We start from the raw sequence: 19,044 nt of genomic DNA, 5'->3' as shown, positions 1-19,044 counted from the left end.
CTTTTTTTTTTTTTTTTGCATTTTGACATTATGTGGGGGGAAATAAATATATACTTCTCATTATGGTCTTTCTGATTTAAATAGTAAAATATTTCTACATAATGAGCACATTTCTGCTAATTTGACTAAATAAATCATTGTGCCTGGATGATTCTCATTATAGTATTATCATTAAATCATTTAAAATGATGAGAATTACAAATAAACCCATAATTACATCTGATTCCGGATGCATTACAGTAATGAGAACTGTGGAGTGAAAACGTGCTCAATAATCATGAAAATAATCACGATGCAAAAATCTTAATGGTCCTAAAATGAGCATCATTTTCTGCAATTTTCTCATTTTCTGTTGGGTAAATTATGACCCGGGCAAGTTTCTGTGGGATTCATCCGATCGGATTCGATGGCCTCATGTCTTGACCGCAGTGAAAGATGTTCATTGATCAGGACGTCGCTCACCTCTAATGTAGTGAGCACGATCTTCTCCACAGAAGAGAAGTACGCTTCCCACAAGAACTGCGTCTGCTGGCGGAGGGACAGAATGCGATCCTGATGGATGGAGCGAACCGTCGATGGAATCTGTGAGGAGAAGTGAGCAGTGAGATCATGTTTTATTTCCAATCGAAGGCACCAGTTAAAATAACTCAGAGAAACTGGGCTTTTTCAGTAAGTAAAGGAAGTTTCGAGAGTAGATTAAAGGAAGAGTTCACCCCAGAAAGTGAAAGCAATTTCAGGATAATGCTTGGGTGATTGATGAGTCTATAGGGGGTCGGCACCTGATTAGTTGCTATGTGGTTACCAAGGAGATACCAGGGTTTTGCTAGGTAGTTGGAAAGATAGAGAGAGCCATAGATAGATAGAACAGACATACAGACAGACAGATTGAATGAGATAGATAGATAGATAGATAGATAGATAGATAGATAGATAGATAGATAGATAGATAGATAGATAGATAGATAGATAGATAGATAGATAGATAGATAGAATGAGATAGAGGATAGATAGATATATAGATAGATAGATAGATAGATAGATAGATAGATAGATAGATAGATAGATAGATAGAATGAGATAGAGGATAGATAGATAGATAGATAGATAGATAGATAGATAGATAGATAGATAGATAGATAGATAGATAGATAGATAGATAGATAGATAGATAGATAGATAGATAGAATGAGATAGAGGATAGATAGATAGATAGATAGATAGATAGATAGATAGATAGATAGATAGATAGATAGATAGATAGATAGATAGATAGATAGATAGATAGATAGATAGATAGAATGAGATAGAGGATAGATAGATAGATAGATAGATAGATAGATAGATAGATAGATAGATACAGTAGATAGATAGATACAGTAGATAGATAGATAGATAGATAGATAGATAGATAGAATGAGATAGAGGATAGATAGATAGATAGATAGATAGATAGATAGATAGAAAGATAGAAAGATAGATAGATAGATAGATAGATAGATAGATAGATAGATAGATAGATAGATAGATAGATAGATAGATAGATAGATAGGTAGATAGATAGATAGATAGATAGATAGATAGATAGATAGATAGAATGAGATAGAGGATAGATAGATAGATAGATAGATAGATAGATAGATAGATAGGTAGATAGGTAGATAGATAGATAGATAGATAGATAGATAGATAGATAGATAGATAGATAGATAGAGTTCTGTTGTAGTGTTTATTCAACAAACTGAGTCACATCAGGTGTGTGCGTTTATTAAAGTCTCTTCACTGTAAACACAAACAGCTCGAGGAAGATTCCCTTTACAAATATTGCACTGGCCGATTAGTCTGCGCTTCTGTCAGGCCTCCAGCGCCTCAGGGTCACGAGAGCGAGAGCGTATGAAACGCAGAACTCCTGCTCTCGACAGAACCTGTCGCTTCTCTCACTCGAGTCGTTCTGCCGGCGAGGGAAAGAGTTTCGATTACACACGACCAGCCCTGGCTCTCAGTGTGGAGTCTCTGAGGCCCGAGGACCGGCACTGATCGCTTCCGACCCGCTAATTAGCATGTGGCATTAGAACGATTTCATTCATGGATGATTCATTTATAGGGAAGTCTTGAGATTACATGAGGTTAAAACATATTAAGCAACATATAGGGCTCTATTTTAACCATTATTAGTCATTGATGTTGCTCCAAACTTGTATGACTTTCTTTCATCTGTGGAACACATAGTAAAATGTCTTATTTTTTCGTCATATAATGAAAGTCAATGGGGTCCAATCTTGTTCAAAACAGATTACATGAGGTTTAAACATATTATTACATGGCTCTGTGGAATACTTTATTCTGATTGGTCTGATTGGAACGGTTTTTCTTCATGGAAGTTTTGCATTTGGTGAGCTAATAAAATATTAAAACTCAGTCGAATCAATATTTTCTGTACAGTTATTTAATTATGCCATCCAGTGTCGTGGACTCGCTCTCTCTTGTTTCACACAAACGCAGCGGCGGCCATTTTGAGACTATTGTTTTGTACACTGTTGGATTATAAGATACAAACAGGTATGATTTTAAAACAGTTTAATCTGAAATCAATATCTCTAATCTCCATAATTATTTATGTGTTGAAATGCTGTGTAATTAGTGTTATGACTGTATACCGTATCTCTTAAATGTCCGTCTAGTTTGATCTCGCCACTGAAACTGCTCTCTCCGCAAAGCTTCGCGTTTAAAGAGCTGATAAAATATTTCAACTCAGATCAATATTTCGTGTCTAATTATTTACTTATGTGGCAAGTATCCGTGTAATAAGCGGATAATGTACATCCAGCCAGTTGTTATATCAGAATAAACCCCTTCAGGTGTATGTGTGTGTGTATGTGTGTGTGTGTGTGTGTGTGTGTGTGTGTGTGTGTGTGTGTGATCTCAGAATAAACCCCTTCAGGTGTGTGTGTGTGTGTGTGTGTGTGTGTGTGTGTGTGTGTGTGTGTTGATCCTGATCGGGTTTATTCTGAGATAACAACCGGCTGGATGTACATTATCCCTTAATTAAGCATGAATATAAGGCCCTATTTTAACGATCTAAGCTCATGGTCTAAAGCTCACGGCACAAGTGCACTTAGTGCATCCGAATCCACTTTTGCTAGTTTAACGACGGGAAAAATGGTCGGTGCTCCCGGTGCATGGTCTAAAAGTGTTGTCTCTATTCTCTTAATGAGTAATGGGTGTGTTTTGGGCGTAACGTGCAAAAAACCAATCAGAGTCTCATCTCCCATTCCTTTAAAAGCCAGTTGCGCTCGAGCCATGGCGGATTCGCTATTTACATGACGGAATTTGATAGTGGAGTCTCCAGATCGTCTCGTGTTGGGCATTTGAACATGTTTTTTGTAGGGATTGACTCTCTTTTGTGGTCTGTCTCTAGCGGCCAGTGGATGAATTGCAGTTTAAGTCAATTCCGTGTTGGATTTAAGAGACCGATCGGAAGGTTGCCGCTTGGGCAGAATGTATGACATAAGCTGAGCTCTTTCTAGTCCTGATATATTATGATGAAAGTCGTACCTGTAGGAGAAGTCTCTCGTCCCCAATGACGGCAGCCGTACGCCAGTCGATGATCTCTGAGAAGGGAAGCTCCCAGCCGTTACTGAGCATGACGGGCACACAAGCGGCCTGCACACACACACAGAGAGAGAGAGAGAGAGAGAGAGAGAGAGAGAGAGAGAGAGAGAGAGAGAGAGAGAGAGAGAGAGAGAGAGAGAGAGAGAGAGAGAGAGAGAGAGAGAGAGAGAGAGAGAGAGGCAAGTTAAAACAGGCTGAAGAAAAATAAAGCAAGCGTCATGAAAATTTTATTAGCATCTTCGAGTGGAAAGTCTGAAACCCAGAGAAGCTCTGCCTGAAGAATCGTGTCTTTATCAGATAAGTCGTAAGTTTCTGAGCTCTGAGAAATCTGGCAGCGACGGAGCGAAACACAAAGCGTGACTCTGCCTGTCTGAACCGAAGCCTCACGGGTCACAACAATCAAAGAGGACGTGAGATAATCATCACGGATACAGACACTGCTACACGAAGGGCTAGGAGACAGTCAAAATATAAAAATAAATGTTATATATATATATATATATATATTTTTTTTAAAGTTTCAGTATATATATATATATATATATATATATATATATATATATATATATATATATATATATACACACACACGGAAATAAGTTTACTTTAAAATTACTAACTAAAATAAAAATATTTTTTAAATACAAAAATTACAAAAGAACATAAAATTACTAAAACTACATTTACAATGAAAATGAAAATATAAAAATAAATGTTATATATGTTTATAAATAAATTGTAGGCTATATATTCAATACATAATATATATGTTTGTAATATAAAAATATTTGTATAAATATATATATGAAATACACAATACACATATATACATTTTTGATAGATTTATGTTTATAATAATATTTATTTATTATTTTTTATTTATATATTAAGTATTTTATATATAGGGCTGTGCAACAGTGAAATTATCTACATATTTTGTATATAATTTCTATTACATAAAATAAAATAGAAATGTGAATGCATTCATTGCTATAGTGGTGTCTCTGTGTGTGCTTATGTGTTGTTGATGCATTCAAATGCGTGTCTGTACACTTTTACCCGTGTCTACTGTGTGTGATACTTGTGTTATGTTTTTTTTGTTTTTTTGTTTTTTTGGCCATCAACCTGCCAGTTGTCCTGATCGGGAATAGTGGTTATGTTATTCTTACTTATCTATATCTAAGGCTTTCTTATTGATGAAAATTAGCCTGTATGGCTAAATCTGGCACATTTACATGTTGGACTTTGTACTCATGTTGATTAATGTGCGCTGTCCCTTTTAAATAAAGAAAAAAGAAAAAAAGAAAAAAATTAATTTATATATAATATTTTATTTTATATTATATGCATTTATATATATATATATATATATATATATATGTGTGTGTGTGTGTGTGTATATACATACACGGAAATAAGTTTAACTAAAATTACTAACTAAAATAAAAATAAAAATATTTTTTAAATACAAAAATTACAAAAGAACATAACAAAATTACTAAAACTACATTTACAATGAAATGAAAATATAAAAAAAATTCAAACTATATATAAAGTAAATAAATAATACTAAAATAACCATGTCCAATAGTATGTTTTTTGGACTTGTACCATAGTATATAAAAGTGGTAATAATTCAGTACTCTGGTTTATATTCAGAGTATCATCTGATCTCATCGCTGCTCCACAACATAACTTCATTCTCAGACAATAAGACAAAATCCACTGTTTCCCAGCATAATTGCGTGTGTGTGTGTGTGTGTGTGTGTGTGTGTGTGTGTGTTTGCACAGGCCTGTTGTCCTGTCCTTAATCTGTTAATCTGCTCCTCATCTGACCTCCCTTCATCTCTAATATCATCCTGCTGTTATGGACTAATCCTTGCAGTGTCATTAACCAGCCCTTCAATCTGCTGAAATACATACAGACCAATACAGGCCTGAGAGCTAAAGCCGGCGTGAGCTCCGACAGACACAAACACACATGTGCACCAAAACCTCCGCCAGGCAATCCTAAACTCACGCATAATTCAGAACACAATATCTAATGGCCTGTTAAGCCTCATATCTGCACAACGCCAGACAACCTGAAAGAGCACAGCCACACAATAGACATTACACAGGCATGAGCATCACTGAATAGTGCCGGTTACAGCAAAAGGTGCATTTGTTCACTTCTCAGGCACACTAATACGTTTTCTTTTTCTCTCCGTTTTGGCCTTCAGTCCACACTGAGGGTACGTTTGCACGACAATGATATACTTGAAATGGAGAAGTTTTTCATTTGAGTTTTCCGCGTACAGACGGCACCAAACGACCCCCACGTAATACACATGTTCATGAAGTCATCGTCTTCACAGATTCAAGTTTTTGTTGTTTACATGGAGACCGTTTTCAAAAACGTGCACTTTGAAACCCGTTTTCGAAAGCACCCAAAACGTGGTTGTCGTGTAAACGAACGGCCGAAAGGTTTTTAGTTGAAAACGGTGTTGTGTAAGACGCCGTTTTTTATTAATGAAAACGAAGCTTTTTGAAAACGCTCTCCAAAGTGGATAAATTTGAAAACGCTGTTTTCATGTTGTATTAGGGGTATGCCGGTTTGAGAATTGGTGATGACAAATGTGACGGTTCGTAACATAACCGTCGGGGGGGGGGGGGGGGGGGGGGGGGGGGTGTTGCGACGTTCGTCTGAATAGGACAACTTAGTTTGAATAAAGGAGCAGACACTTGATCGCCTAAATTAAAAAATAATAATAATCAATGTTATCGATAAAGATACGCGGATGGGGTTTTATTTCATTCGCAACCGCACTCATCATCCGCACCGTTTTTTTTTTTTTTTTACCAAATTTAAAGCCGCACCCGCCCGCCATTCGCTGATTGTTTTGCGGTCTATGGACGATGCAATGCTCTGCTGATGCGAGCCGCAATAAAGCCCTTGTCTGTTCTAGAAAGGATGCAGCAAAGATATTTAATGCTAATGTTTGAGGCATAGGCCTACGCTGAGTTTCATTCATTTACCATGAGATGCGCTCTAGTTCACAATACAATCCAATGCAAGTGAACGCGGCGCACCAGCACCGGTTATTATATTATCTGCTATATCTATTTATTTATTAAATACATGCAATTGGTTGATGAAACATTTATTAAAATTAAGATACAAGTTGTACAAAACGAAATTCGTTTTAAAGAAAGGCTTTCTACAAAGCAAAACTTAATGAACAGGTAAAAATCATGTCTGACGATTTACAAAACAAAACTTGCGTTGATACTTGGCAAAGAATCAAATACAGTTGGAAACGACGTAGACCATTAATAACAGACTGTTAACAGTTGTTTTTAATTAGTATTTAAACATTCTCTATGATAAAAAATGTTTGTAAAAAATATTTTAATAACACGGTTTTGGCGGTTATAGAGTTGTAATGACGGTGTTCAACTATAACCGTCGGTCTCACGGTTATATGCTAACCGTCACACCCCTATGTTGTAGTGTGGACTGGGAAAACTGAGGTATTTAAAAACGATGGCGTAAGTTTAGTCACATGATGCACTTTTTCACTTCCACACTGTATTGTACTATATTGTATACAACTGTACTATATTACTTTGCACACTCTTCATATCACAGTCCTGCAAAGATGACAGAAAATGTACTCTCATTTGAGATATTCTGCTAAATAACATTATCCGGTCAGAAGAATTGAGCGATAACTTGATTATTTATTTTTCCATCTGTATCATCTCAGGAAGCTTTTGTGAGGTTAAACGCATGCGCAGTAAATGTGAGTTTAGCATTTTCAGGCGTTTTCATCCACACTGAAACGCTTGAAAACGCTAGTGTGGACGGAGAGCGTTTTTTTAAAGGGGTCATGAACTGAATTTTTTTATATTGTTGTCTGAGGTCAACTTATGACGTTCACTTTCAAAAACATCCAAATGAATAAGTAATAGGCTATTTTCTACCCTGGTTTTGAGCCTAGCTCCTGTTTTTATGGGCGTGCCGCATTGAAGACTTGGAAGTAAACGCCCACTGCTATGATTGGATAACAGTTTTGCATATTATAATGAGTTTCATGTAATGTGTGAATCGGTGGGCGGGGCTAAACAGGCAGTGTTGAAGTAGGCGTTGCTCTTCTTCTGCGGAGGCGGGGCTTGATACCCTTTGACGTCATAGATCTCCACTTTGAAAAACCTGTCGTTCGCTGTGCCTGGTGTCAATAAAAGCATTTACTGGACTAACAAGGAAGTTTTCAGTTCTGAAACTATATATGATGACCTCTTATATGTCAAAAGCTCAAGGAAAATTTTAGTTCTCAGTTCATCACCCCTTTAATGTAGACGTAGCCTTAGTATCTCAATAGGAAGAAACTGTAAAATGTAAAAAATCATTTATAATCAATACTTCAATATTGGATAAAAAACAAAACAAAACAAAACAAAACAGTAAGTATACCTGCAGAGCCTCCAGGAACCGGAAAGAGCCCAGGCGGCGTCCTCTCGGCACGAGACAAAACGTGGAGTTATGCAGCATTTCTTTATAGTCGTACCTGACGAGGAAAAGGAGGAAGAGTATATTAAGAAGCATCCTGAAAACATCCTGGAGTGAGAAAACAGGAGGTGCACACCCTATTCATATGGAAAATCAGTTAGTGCTCATCACATCTCACACAGTTGGCCTGAAAACACACATGCACTGTTAAAAAAAACAACATATTTTCCATTTTAAAGGATATTATGAATCACAAACTACATACAACTCATATTAGACCAACAGAAATGAGTCAGACACAGATGAGCAACACTGCTGAAATGTGAAGGGTTGTGAGATTTCCAGCATGTATTGCATTGCAGCATGAATAAATGATGCGGTTATAGGATATATTTTTGTTCACTGTTATTGAGGTTTGTGTGTCAAGTGTTGAGGTACAAGCCTCTGGAACTGAAAATAAATCCCAGATATCTTTGCTTTGTTGCGCCTTCTGAAACCTGAAACTAGTGCCCAAAAAAGCTATAGCAACCAAAATATATCAATGTATTGTGAATCAGAAATCTGCAGTTGCCTTGATGAATTTATCGGCTGAATGTGCATTTTTTATGAACAAACTAATTGAAAAGTAGCGACAATGTTTAAGACAATAGTTGAGAGAACCTAAAATGCATCAAATTTACGTTTTCTCAACAGTTCCTTTATAACTGGATGAAACTGTGTCAGAGTTTGGAGATCTAAAGGTCAAAGTACCACAACAAGCCAAAATAGCAACACTGTCAAGCTATATTAATCTAAATGTTTTAGTAATACAATAGAGAACAGAATACATCATCTCCCAATGCAATGAAGCATGTCATGCATTATTACATGGATGATAAGATCAGGAAGGTAAATTATAGTTATTGTAAATTCATGTTGACTATAAATAAATGTCCTGGGTTCAGTGCGATTTCTCTGTCGATTTCCACAAAAAAAAATCCTTTCAACTTGCCGTTTAAAAAAAAACATAAAATATACAGTATATATATTTATATATACATATATGTATATATATAAAAAATCTAAATTTTATAAAAAAAAAAAAAGTATAATGTAAAACAATAATCATATAAAATATAATTTAAATGAAATGAAAATGCAACATTTGGCTATAAAATAAATTATATATTTAATGTGGCACCGTAATGTAATGTATATGTGACCACAAAATAGCAAATAGTTTGAAATGTTTACACTGAAATCTTACATAGTATTTAAAAGAACTTAAACTGCGGGGCTGTTGAACGCTTGAACGCTTGTGCAATTATTTTCAGGGAAACGCACGGCTAAAGTAGTCCAGGCAGGTTTTGACCGCATTACAGCTCCATATCACTGCGCCAAATGATTCGAGTTATTTCAAAGAACTTTACGGCGACGACAGCAAAAGAACCGAAGCCCACAACGACACTGACCACGCAAATAAATATAGTAAACAATCGGATAAAACCAACACATTATTTCCCTGTTTTTGCCACAAATTTAAGTTTTATTATGTGTAGAAAGCACATACTCTTTCTCCCGCTCAAACACACACACATGCAGTACACACACTCACACAGAAACGTGTTGTCAGCGTCGCTCTGATGATTTTATCAGTAAAATAGTTCATCAACGTAAAAGCTACAAGACATTTCTCACTAGCGAGGAAATTACAGCGCTGATCTTGAAGCACAGAAACTTACAGTTTCACTATTAGAGACGCTGATGAACAGACTCAGGTAATTCACACACGCTTAATCTCTCTCTCTCTCTCTCTCTCTCTCTCTCTCTCTCTCTCTCTCTCTTTAATAACTGCATTAATATGCTATCAATGTCTCAATCCTCCTTTACAAGCTCTAAAATGACGTTTTGGAATTAGCAAAGGACAAAAATCTGAAAATGACTTGAAATCTGAACAATGTCTCGGGGTAACCACAGTATAAGCGGAAATAACTGACTCCGGTACGTTGAATTATAAGCAAATAACACACACCCGAGGGGTAACGCTGCTTTGAGTCTCAGGTGTGCATTATTTTCTAATAATGGCCTATATTATGAAAATTATTCCTTAATAATAGTAAGCTGTACACAACAGTACATTAGAAGCTAAAGTTTTTAAACAAATTAGCATTTTTACTGCAACCAAGATGTTTGTAGATGCATTTGTCATTCACCAGTTGGATTTATCAAACTTTTGGTTAGCTTGAAACAACATGGCATTAAAAAGAGTTACAGACATTTTGCTTTATAATATGAAGTGTATATATATAAGAAACTTATAATAGAGATATACACATAACACAATTTTACACACACACACACACAGTTTTGTATTGATGGTGTTGTGTATCATGTTCTGCTTTAATAAAATAAAATAAAAACGTTTGGTTAGCTTGAGACAACATGGCATTATAAAGAGTTTCAGACGTTTAGCTTTATAAGTGTTCACAGACAGTCAGGAGAGAGAGCTCTCAGAAATCCCGGTTCACGCTCTTGACCTCTTGACCTCTGCTTTGTACGCTGGTCTTGAGCTACGGTGGGATAAAAGCTTCAGCAAATGCTTGGACCAGCGTTTCAGTCGGCACTCGGATTAAGGAGATGTTTGGAATTCCTAACGCGACATTCCTCCTTTTCTGCCCGTCTTACCCTCCCTTCTCCTCTCTTACACATTCTCCCCGGCACTCCCACGTTCTCCATTCCTTCTCCGTCTTTCCTCCGATGCGTTATCCGTGATGCTGTGCATTATAATGCGCTCCGGCTTCACCTCTGGATGAATGAACAGATCTGCGGACAGCCAGACAGAAGCTGAGCGCTAAAGTAGTGCTGGCGGTATGACCAAACATTTATATCACAGTATTTTTCTAAATTATACTGGTTTCACGGTATATGGCTTGTTTTTTTTTTTTAAGCATACCTAGCCTATCAATTTTAAACCACATTTTCTTCTGATTGAGAGAGGAAATACTGCAGTAGTTTGACTAGTTTGCCCTAGTTTGTCTGCCGCGATCCCAACGTTGATTTTATCTTTATTTGTCACATTCACAGTTATATGTGACCCTGGATCAAGTCACCAGTCTCGAGTCGCACGGGTTTATCTGTGGCAATAGCCAACAATACATTGTATGGGTCAAAATTATCGATTTTTCTTTTATGCCAAAAATCATTAGGATATTAAGTAAAGATCATGATCCATGAGGATATTTTGTAAATTTCCTACCGTAAATATATAAAACATTTATTTTTGTGAGTGAATGCAGCACAATCGTGAACATAAATGAACAACTTTAAAGGAGATTTTCTCAATGTTTTGATTTTTTTGCATCCTCAGATTCCAGATTATCAATAGTTGTGTCTCAGCCTAATATTGTCCTATCCTAACAAACCATACATCAATGGAAAGCTTATTTATTCAGCTTTCAGATGATGTATAAATCTCAATTTCAGAAAATGGACCCATGTGACTGGTTTTGTGGTCCTGGGTCACATATAGAGAATATATAACCAGCCCGCTCCATGGACAGTGCGATTATTATCAAAATACAAACACAAGAAGAAATTACGAATAAATATAGATACGAAAAAAAAGATTTTTTGTTGTTGAAATGTACAAGACTGTGCAAAAAGGTTGCTATAGTAGTAGCAAAAAAGTGTCAGTATGCAAGTGCCATGTCAGTATATTGAATATTCTTACTGATTATTAAGTGAAGTCATATGATGTTAAGAGACTGACTGAGACTACACATGAAGCGAAAGATAAAAAAAATGCTTCTAAACAATTAATATCATAACACTGGGATTCGGTATGAACCGGTATACCGCCCAGCTCTACGCTAAAGCTTGCGGATGAGAGTCGGCAGGTGTTTCGGGATGTGGGAATGACCTCGGATGACCCGCTGGATCAGTAGGCAACCTGATATAGGGTGTCTGAAAATAGGGCAGGGTCATGCACTCGGAAGACTTCATAATTCATCAGAAGCACAGGGCTTATCCTATCAGGGCATGGGCACTTTCATTGTGTGCAGACTAATGTTTTTAATACGACTCTTAACTCTTTCCACACCAGTGTTTTTGAAAAAAGTTACCAGCAATTATTATTATTATTTTATTTTATTTTTTCACAAAAATGTCATACCGTCCAGAATATTTTGCTGTGTGAATATCTTAACATGCAATATATCACAGAGCCTCTGCTTTATAAACAAAAGAACCCGTTTTGGTAACACTTTATTTTACAGTGTCCTTGTTACATTATGTTACATATACATAGTAATAACAGTAAATTATGCATAATTACATGCAACCAACCCTAATCCTACCCTAACCCTATAGTAAGTACATGTAGTTGCTTAATATTACTCAGTACTTAAATATATAATTACACTGTAACAATGACACCTTAAAATAAAGTGTAACCCCAGTTTTATTCTTGCTTCATGCATTCTTTTTTATCAACACTTGATGGGTAAGTTTCATTAAAAAAAGCAACATTTTGTGCAAAAAGCTGAGCTGTAGCTCGTCCTGGGTCGACATTTCATTCAGTAACATTAGGCAGTTTTGATTTATATGTTTATGAAAATCATTAACAAGACCTTCAGCATTTACTTCAATAAATCGCCGTTTGCGAGATTCGCACTTATAGCCATATCACAATCTTGATTTTACGTCCTATAATCTTTCCATTCCACAAAAGGCTCTTTACAATGTTCTTCACACTAAGAAAAATATGTGGTAACACTTTATTTTACAGTGTCCTTGTTACATATGTTATATATACATAGTAATAACAGTAAATTATGCATAATTACATGCAACTAACCCTCAACCAAATCCTAATCCTACCCTAACCCTATAGTAAGTACTTAATATTACTCAGTACTTAAATATATAGTTACACTGTAACAATGACACCTTAAAATAAAGTGTAACCACCAAATATGTTTTTTTTTAAAGAACTGATCTCTGAAAAGTTCTCTTGGGAACCAAAAATGGTTCTTCTATGGCATCTCTGTGAAAAAAAACAACCTTTTGGAGCCTTTATTTTTCGAAGTGTGCAAGGAAACAATCGGTGACCGTGTGAAAGCGAGATGTTGATGTTGAAGGTGTGTCTTTAAACTGTCTTCGTGGGTCGTCGGACGGCGCTCACCCAATGCAAACCTCCTCTATCAAGTTGACAAAGCGTGCAAAAGTCATCAGAAAAAACAGGGAACTGGAATCGTATGCAGCCGAACTGTCTTTGTTATGTTTACATTTGGCACTGTTGCCATGGCAGCCGGTTGGCATGTGTGGCATTTGTGCCTTAAATCAGATTAGTGGAAATAAGAGCTGCTGGTTTCACCAACGCTTGCCAACCTGCTTGTAATGACTGTGTAATCAGAACAAGATTAAACCCGTACTTAACGTCCCGACACACACAACTTCATGAGCGCGTAACAACTGTTTCAACATCCTCCAGATCAACAGAAGAACTGAAGATCCTGAAGCTCATCCAGATGAAAGGGTTGAGTCTCGTGTGGATGACGGAAAATTCACGACTACACATTGCATTCTGTCTTATTAAAGTCTATCCGCATAATATAATAAAGTGACTCGTCTCCTCATGTGTGGCTTAATGTACAAATCTCATGGTTACAAACAGCAAAACAGTGCATTTTTAATATTATGGTATTATTTTTTTATGTTAAATCCCCCAATACAATATTGTGCAGTGAGCTGCCCTTTTATAACCAAAATAATCTTTAAAAATACATGAAAAAGTATTAAAAAATATCAAGTTATGAAGCAATAGATGGAAAAGAACATGAAGATGTTCCACATTTTTGAGCATGTAGTAATATTAGTAGTAATACCATGGTGTTTTATGGTGCATTACCATGGTTTATGGCATTGCAATCATTCATTCAGTATCATTTTATTCAGCAAAATGCATTAAATTGATCAAAAGTGACAGTAATGTAAAGAGCCCCACACATGACATGTGGACGAAAATATGTGTATCGTGGCCACAAATTAAGAATTCGTTCCCTTGAGTTATTAATTCATTCCCTCATTTTGACTGAACTAAAACACTGGAAATGGCAGTGCCCTATTACTATTATTTGTTCCCTAATTATTACAACATGGCCAGGATTTAGTAAAACGATGGGATGAATTGGTATATTGTCTCCAGTCACTGCCAACGACACGATTTCCCTTTAGCTTGTTACACAAAAGATGCCATTTGACTTCCAAAAACAACAATGCATGTTAACAGCAAAAGTGCAATGCTTGCATTCGCTGTCCGCACAATCGAGAAAATAAGACATCAATGGCTCAGACACGACTGGTTTGCCGAAGTCCAGTTATCCTCTGCTGACAGAGACAAAACGCCACTTCCAGAAGAGCTTATGCTAGTGCAAGGAACCGATTTAAAGGTGTGCAATATAATGAACTTTATTATATTGCATGTAGATGTCAAACAACACATACTTTAAAGTTGAAGTGTGTCAACTAGTGGTGCCAAATGGTATTGCAAAACTAATGACCAGTTTCAAACAGATAGCCCCGCCTCCAAAATCACACTATTTATTGGAAATTTGACAAATGGAAATTTCCATTTTTGGATGTACTATTCCTTTATTGCTGGTAATACAATTTAATAAGAGCAAGTAAAATGTACTCAATTGCTTATACAATTTTGACCCAAAATTCACAAAAACCTAGCACTTAGGGCCAGCGAAATTGCCTTTGTACAGCGACGCATGTTTCATTCCTATTTTGCACCCGACGAACAGCGGACTTTTCCCTCCACAGACGCACGTCGGTAAATTAGGGAATGAACTTGCGCTCCCGGGGGCGGTTCAGTAAAAGAGGAGGCGTGTTCCGGCGCAAACGTTCCCTGGTGCTATTTTGCAGTTTCAGAAAATAATTCCGCCACTGACCAGGAGAAACCTCGTCTAAAGTCAGTGGTGCGTTCAGATGCTGTTTTAAGGGCGCATGCTTGGCCATAATGTAGCGTGAGCACAACACACACACACTTTGATTCTCTCATCTACACAGAAGCAGCAATTTTCATTTTTAGAAAACCATACATTATTGCAAGGAAAAATATTACCACAAGAGGGAAATCATTGTTGTGTCCATGAAGATGTGAAAAATAGGCATAAATCTAGCTTACACATTTACCCAAATTATCATACGCCTGTTTAACCGAAGCTAATCTGGGTGTGTTTCTCCATCCCCAATGTCACTTCTCTGTGTTTTACGGCCCTGACGGGAACGTCGGTCTCCTCGGCTGTGAACCGCTCCTGGCAAATCCGCCGTTATAATAGCAATCCGCCATGGAACAAGCGCGCCTGCTCTTAAAGGGAATGTGAGATGTCGCTCTGATTGGTTTATTTCACGTTACGCCCAAACCACACCTATGAGTAATGAAGCGACTTCAGACCAACACATTTTAGATTTGCGTCGGGCGCAAGAGTCATTTATCCCGCCGGTATAATAGCAACAGCCCCTGAGACCCGCCCACAAAGATACTTGCATTTCGCGTTTGATACTTGCGTTTCAGATCGTTAAAATAGGGCCCTTAGAATCATAATGACTGGTTGAAAAAATTAAATAAAATATCTGACTTTAATGATGCCTAAATATATACCTAAAATGCAAAACCTTATATAAGTAAATTATGATGTCTGAAAACAATGTTCCCAGTAACTAGGAAATACAGCCATGTTTAATTTTTGACTCTTGACTGGAGCTTCTAACGGTGATGCATTGACTTTAACAGTCTACAATTGGCTCTTTTATTTAGGAGACGGGACTTATTCCGTCTTATTGCGTGTTGCACTTCATAGAGTAATCATGCTTTATTTGCATATCTAGTATTTGTCATCAACAGCTTGCAGCAGAAATTATGTTTTTTTGTAGGCCAAAACCCGGGAAAAACTTCCGGTTCCATCGTCTGGATAAAATGGGTTTTATGAATGGGTTTTTGGTTAAATGCCTGAAATAAGGTCTTTGGTTAACACAAGCACGTTTATTTTCATGTATTATTCAACAAACATAAAATAAATCAGTAATAGTGGCTAAAAGGGACTACAGAGGTTGAGGCTCTCACAGCCTCATGCCGTTTATAATCATTCTTGCAAACTATCAAACGCAAACTTTTAGGGAAAATCTTTATAAAGTCTGAAAGGAGTTATCTGAAGCTTTTGTTTATAGCCTAATGTTAGCTTTTGACTTTTGCAGATTGTATTTAGGCTTTAAAATTCACACGTTGATGAACAAAAACGTGTGTTGGAGCTTATTTTATGCTGGATTTTTATGGAGGGAACATGCAGGGTGAAGCTGACTTCTGGATTGGCCTATTAAAGCATAATCACTTCTGCGCGCTGCTGAAAACAACCATCTGGATGATGGTTAAATGTTCTACATAAACCGAACGCAGGGAATTAGCAGCTTCCAAATGAACTAACTTTTAAACAAAGCACGTTTGGTAAGAAACTAGGGCAGAGTGACAAGGTCTTCTGTCTCTCCAGACTCAGGAAAACTGCACTCGTAACTTTCCTTCGAGTTACTTTTGACTGGGGCGAAAGGCTGAAGGCTAAAGGCTACTGGAAAGTTTATCCACTCTGTCGTGGCAGATGGTCCAAATAGATGTCTGGCCTCAAGGGCAAATACAGCTGATTAATTATCCACTGCACACTGTGTCATTAATCATAACGACTAGAGTTAATATCATCCTGCGCTGTCCTGTAATTACGCCGGGAATTCACACTTGGGTCTTAGGAAACATGGGATTTATTCTCCAAGCTGCCATCATCAAAAAAACCCTTGTACTCTCCAAATCAACAATCCAGGTGTCTTTATTAGGAGGAGACGGCGGTATTAAACTCCTTCCCCCAGGTTTAACAAGAACACTTTGTTGTTTAAAGTCTTTAAAAAGTGCCACTTTCCATTTTTTGATACATGCTACTAAATTCTGCATGATATATCGAAATAAAATCGATATTGCGATATGGCTTACTGCATTATTAATGTGTGTCATTTACACACCTGATATGATGAGCTGCAAGTGTGTTTAAATAAACACGGCGCAAAGCTTCACTCTGAAACCTGCAGTGCATATTTAGATTTGCCGGCGACCCGTCAAAATAAAAGCTCGATAGTTTACCATTTGAAAATAAAGAAATTTAGATGGAATTATTAGTATTGTAATTTTACTGTAAAATAAATTTCATTACTCAATTTTTTTCTTTGTATTACAATATATTTTTCTTTTGTTTAATAATAATCACAATAAAATCATTATTATTATTATTATTTTATAGTTGAATTGTCAAAACAGTGAAAATATGTCCTTGAAAACTCAAGTTGAGAATAAAATAAAATAATTAAAAAACACCAGTTTTTTCGACATTTTCCAAAAAGTTAATATGGATTCACAATTTTCATTCAGAAATTGCTAGTAAATTTCACAAATAATTACAAAGAAATGGCAAGTAACACATTGAATTGAATATGATATTTTGAAGTACAAAGATCGAAATAGTATTTTATTTTTTGTTTTATTTAAAAACTTTTATCACATTTTCTTTGTTTAAAATAGAGATCATGATTCTCTCACAATTCTGAACAGACAACTAAACAAAATAACATGTAATTTACTAAAGTTTCTGACAATGTTAAATGCAGTAATTTGAATTGTTATTGTTTTATTTTTTTAATTCAGTTTGAGTGAATGATTCAATGACTCACTCATACAGACTTCACTTGTTTCATTGCGGGATGAATCAGCGTTTTTGAACAAACTATTGAATGAATGATTCAATGACTCACTCATACAGACTTCACTTGTTTCATTACTGGATGAATCAGCGTTTTTGAACAAATCTATTGAATGAATGATTCAATTACTCACTCATACAGACTTCACTTGTTTCATTACTGGATGAATCAGCGTTTTTGAACAAATCTATTGAATGAATGATTCAATTACTCACTCATAAATACTTCACTTGTTTCGTTGCAGGATGAATCAGCGATTCTGAACAAATCTATTGAATGAATGATTCAATGACTCGCTCATAAAGACTTCACTTATTTCATTGCGGGATGAATCAGCGTTTTTGAACAAATCTATTGAATGAATGATTCAAAGACTCACTCATACAGACTTCACTTGTTTGATTGCGGGATGAATCAGCGTTTTTGAACAAATCTATTGAGTGAATGATTCAATGACTCACTCATAAAGACTTCACTTGTTTCATTGTGGGATGAATCAGCGTTTTTGAACAAATCTATTGATGAACGATTCAATGACTCACTCATAAAGACTTCACTTGTTTCATTACTGGATGAATCAGTGTTTTTGAACAAACCATTCGAATGATTCAAAGACAAATACATTTTTAACAGTCACTTGTCGCCACCTACTGGTGTAACGATGTAACTGATACAATATTTTAAGCTTTCAAAAAGTGATTTACTTTATTTTAATCGCTACCATAGACATCAGTGTTTATATCCCAATACGTCTGTGATATGAATTATTGTAACATAAATAATGATCCCGTGCAGCCCTACATGAAACAACGGTGCGCTCCAGCACTCCTGCTTTTCCTCTTTCCGTGAGAAGCACAGCACAGTCCTGTCTTTGAGATTTCCTGTCCTTATTAAAAGCGGGAAAGGAAGGGTCAGGGAATCAGTGACCCCGGCAGCGGCAGGTCCCGAGTCGCTGAGACGCTCTAATGATCTCACTAGCTCTGCTGAGGCCCGACACTGGCGCCGGTTAACCAGCCATCGCAATCAGGAGCGTGTCTCTGTGCGCATGTAACCGTCTACACGTCTGGGAGTTGCTTCCTCAAATAGGTGTGCGTGTTTTGTTTGTTTGTGGCTGGACGGGACAGGTTGACCCTGACCATCTGCTCGACCCCTAGATGCTGCTC

General features: G+C 36.7%; 1 protein-coding gene across 1 annotated transcript in view; it reads right to left on the bottom strand.

Annotated features, from left to right (window-relative positions):
• ext1a (exostosin glycosyltransferase 1a) overlaps positions 1-19,044 on the bottom strand; it is a 66,091-nt gene that overhangs the window by 11,980 nt on the left and 35,067 nt on the right. The window contains exons 2-4 of the mRNA XM_079894386.1: positions 8,066-8,159; positions 3,553-3,660; positions 463-582 (exon numbers count right to left, since the gene is read on the bottom strand). Coding sequence (XP_079750512.1) covers positions 463-582; positions 3,553-3,660; positions 8,066-8,159 — 322 coding nt within the window. The remainder of the gene's footprint in view (positions 1-462; positions 583-3,552; positions 3,661-8,065; positions 8,160-19,044) is intronic.

This window comes from Squalius cephalus (assembly GCF_949319135.1).
Source record: "Squalius cephalus genome assembly, chromosome: 15".
NCBI lineage: Eukaryota > Metazoa > Chordata > Actinopteri > Cypriniformes > Leuciscidae > Squalius > Squalius cephalus.
The sequence above is the reverse complement of the archived record's forward strand: the minus strand, read 5'-3'. Positions and strand labels throughout refer to the sequence as shown.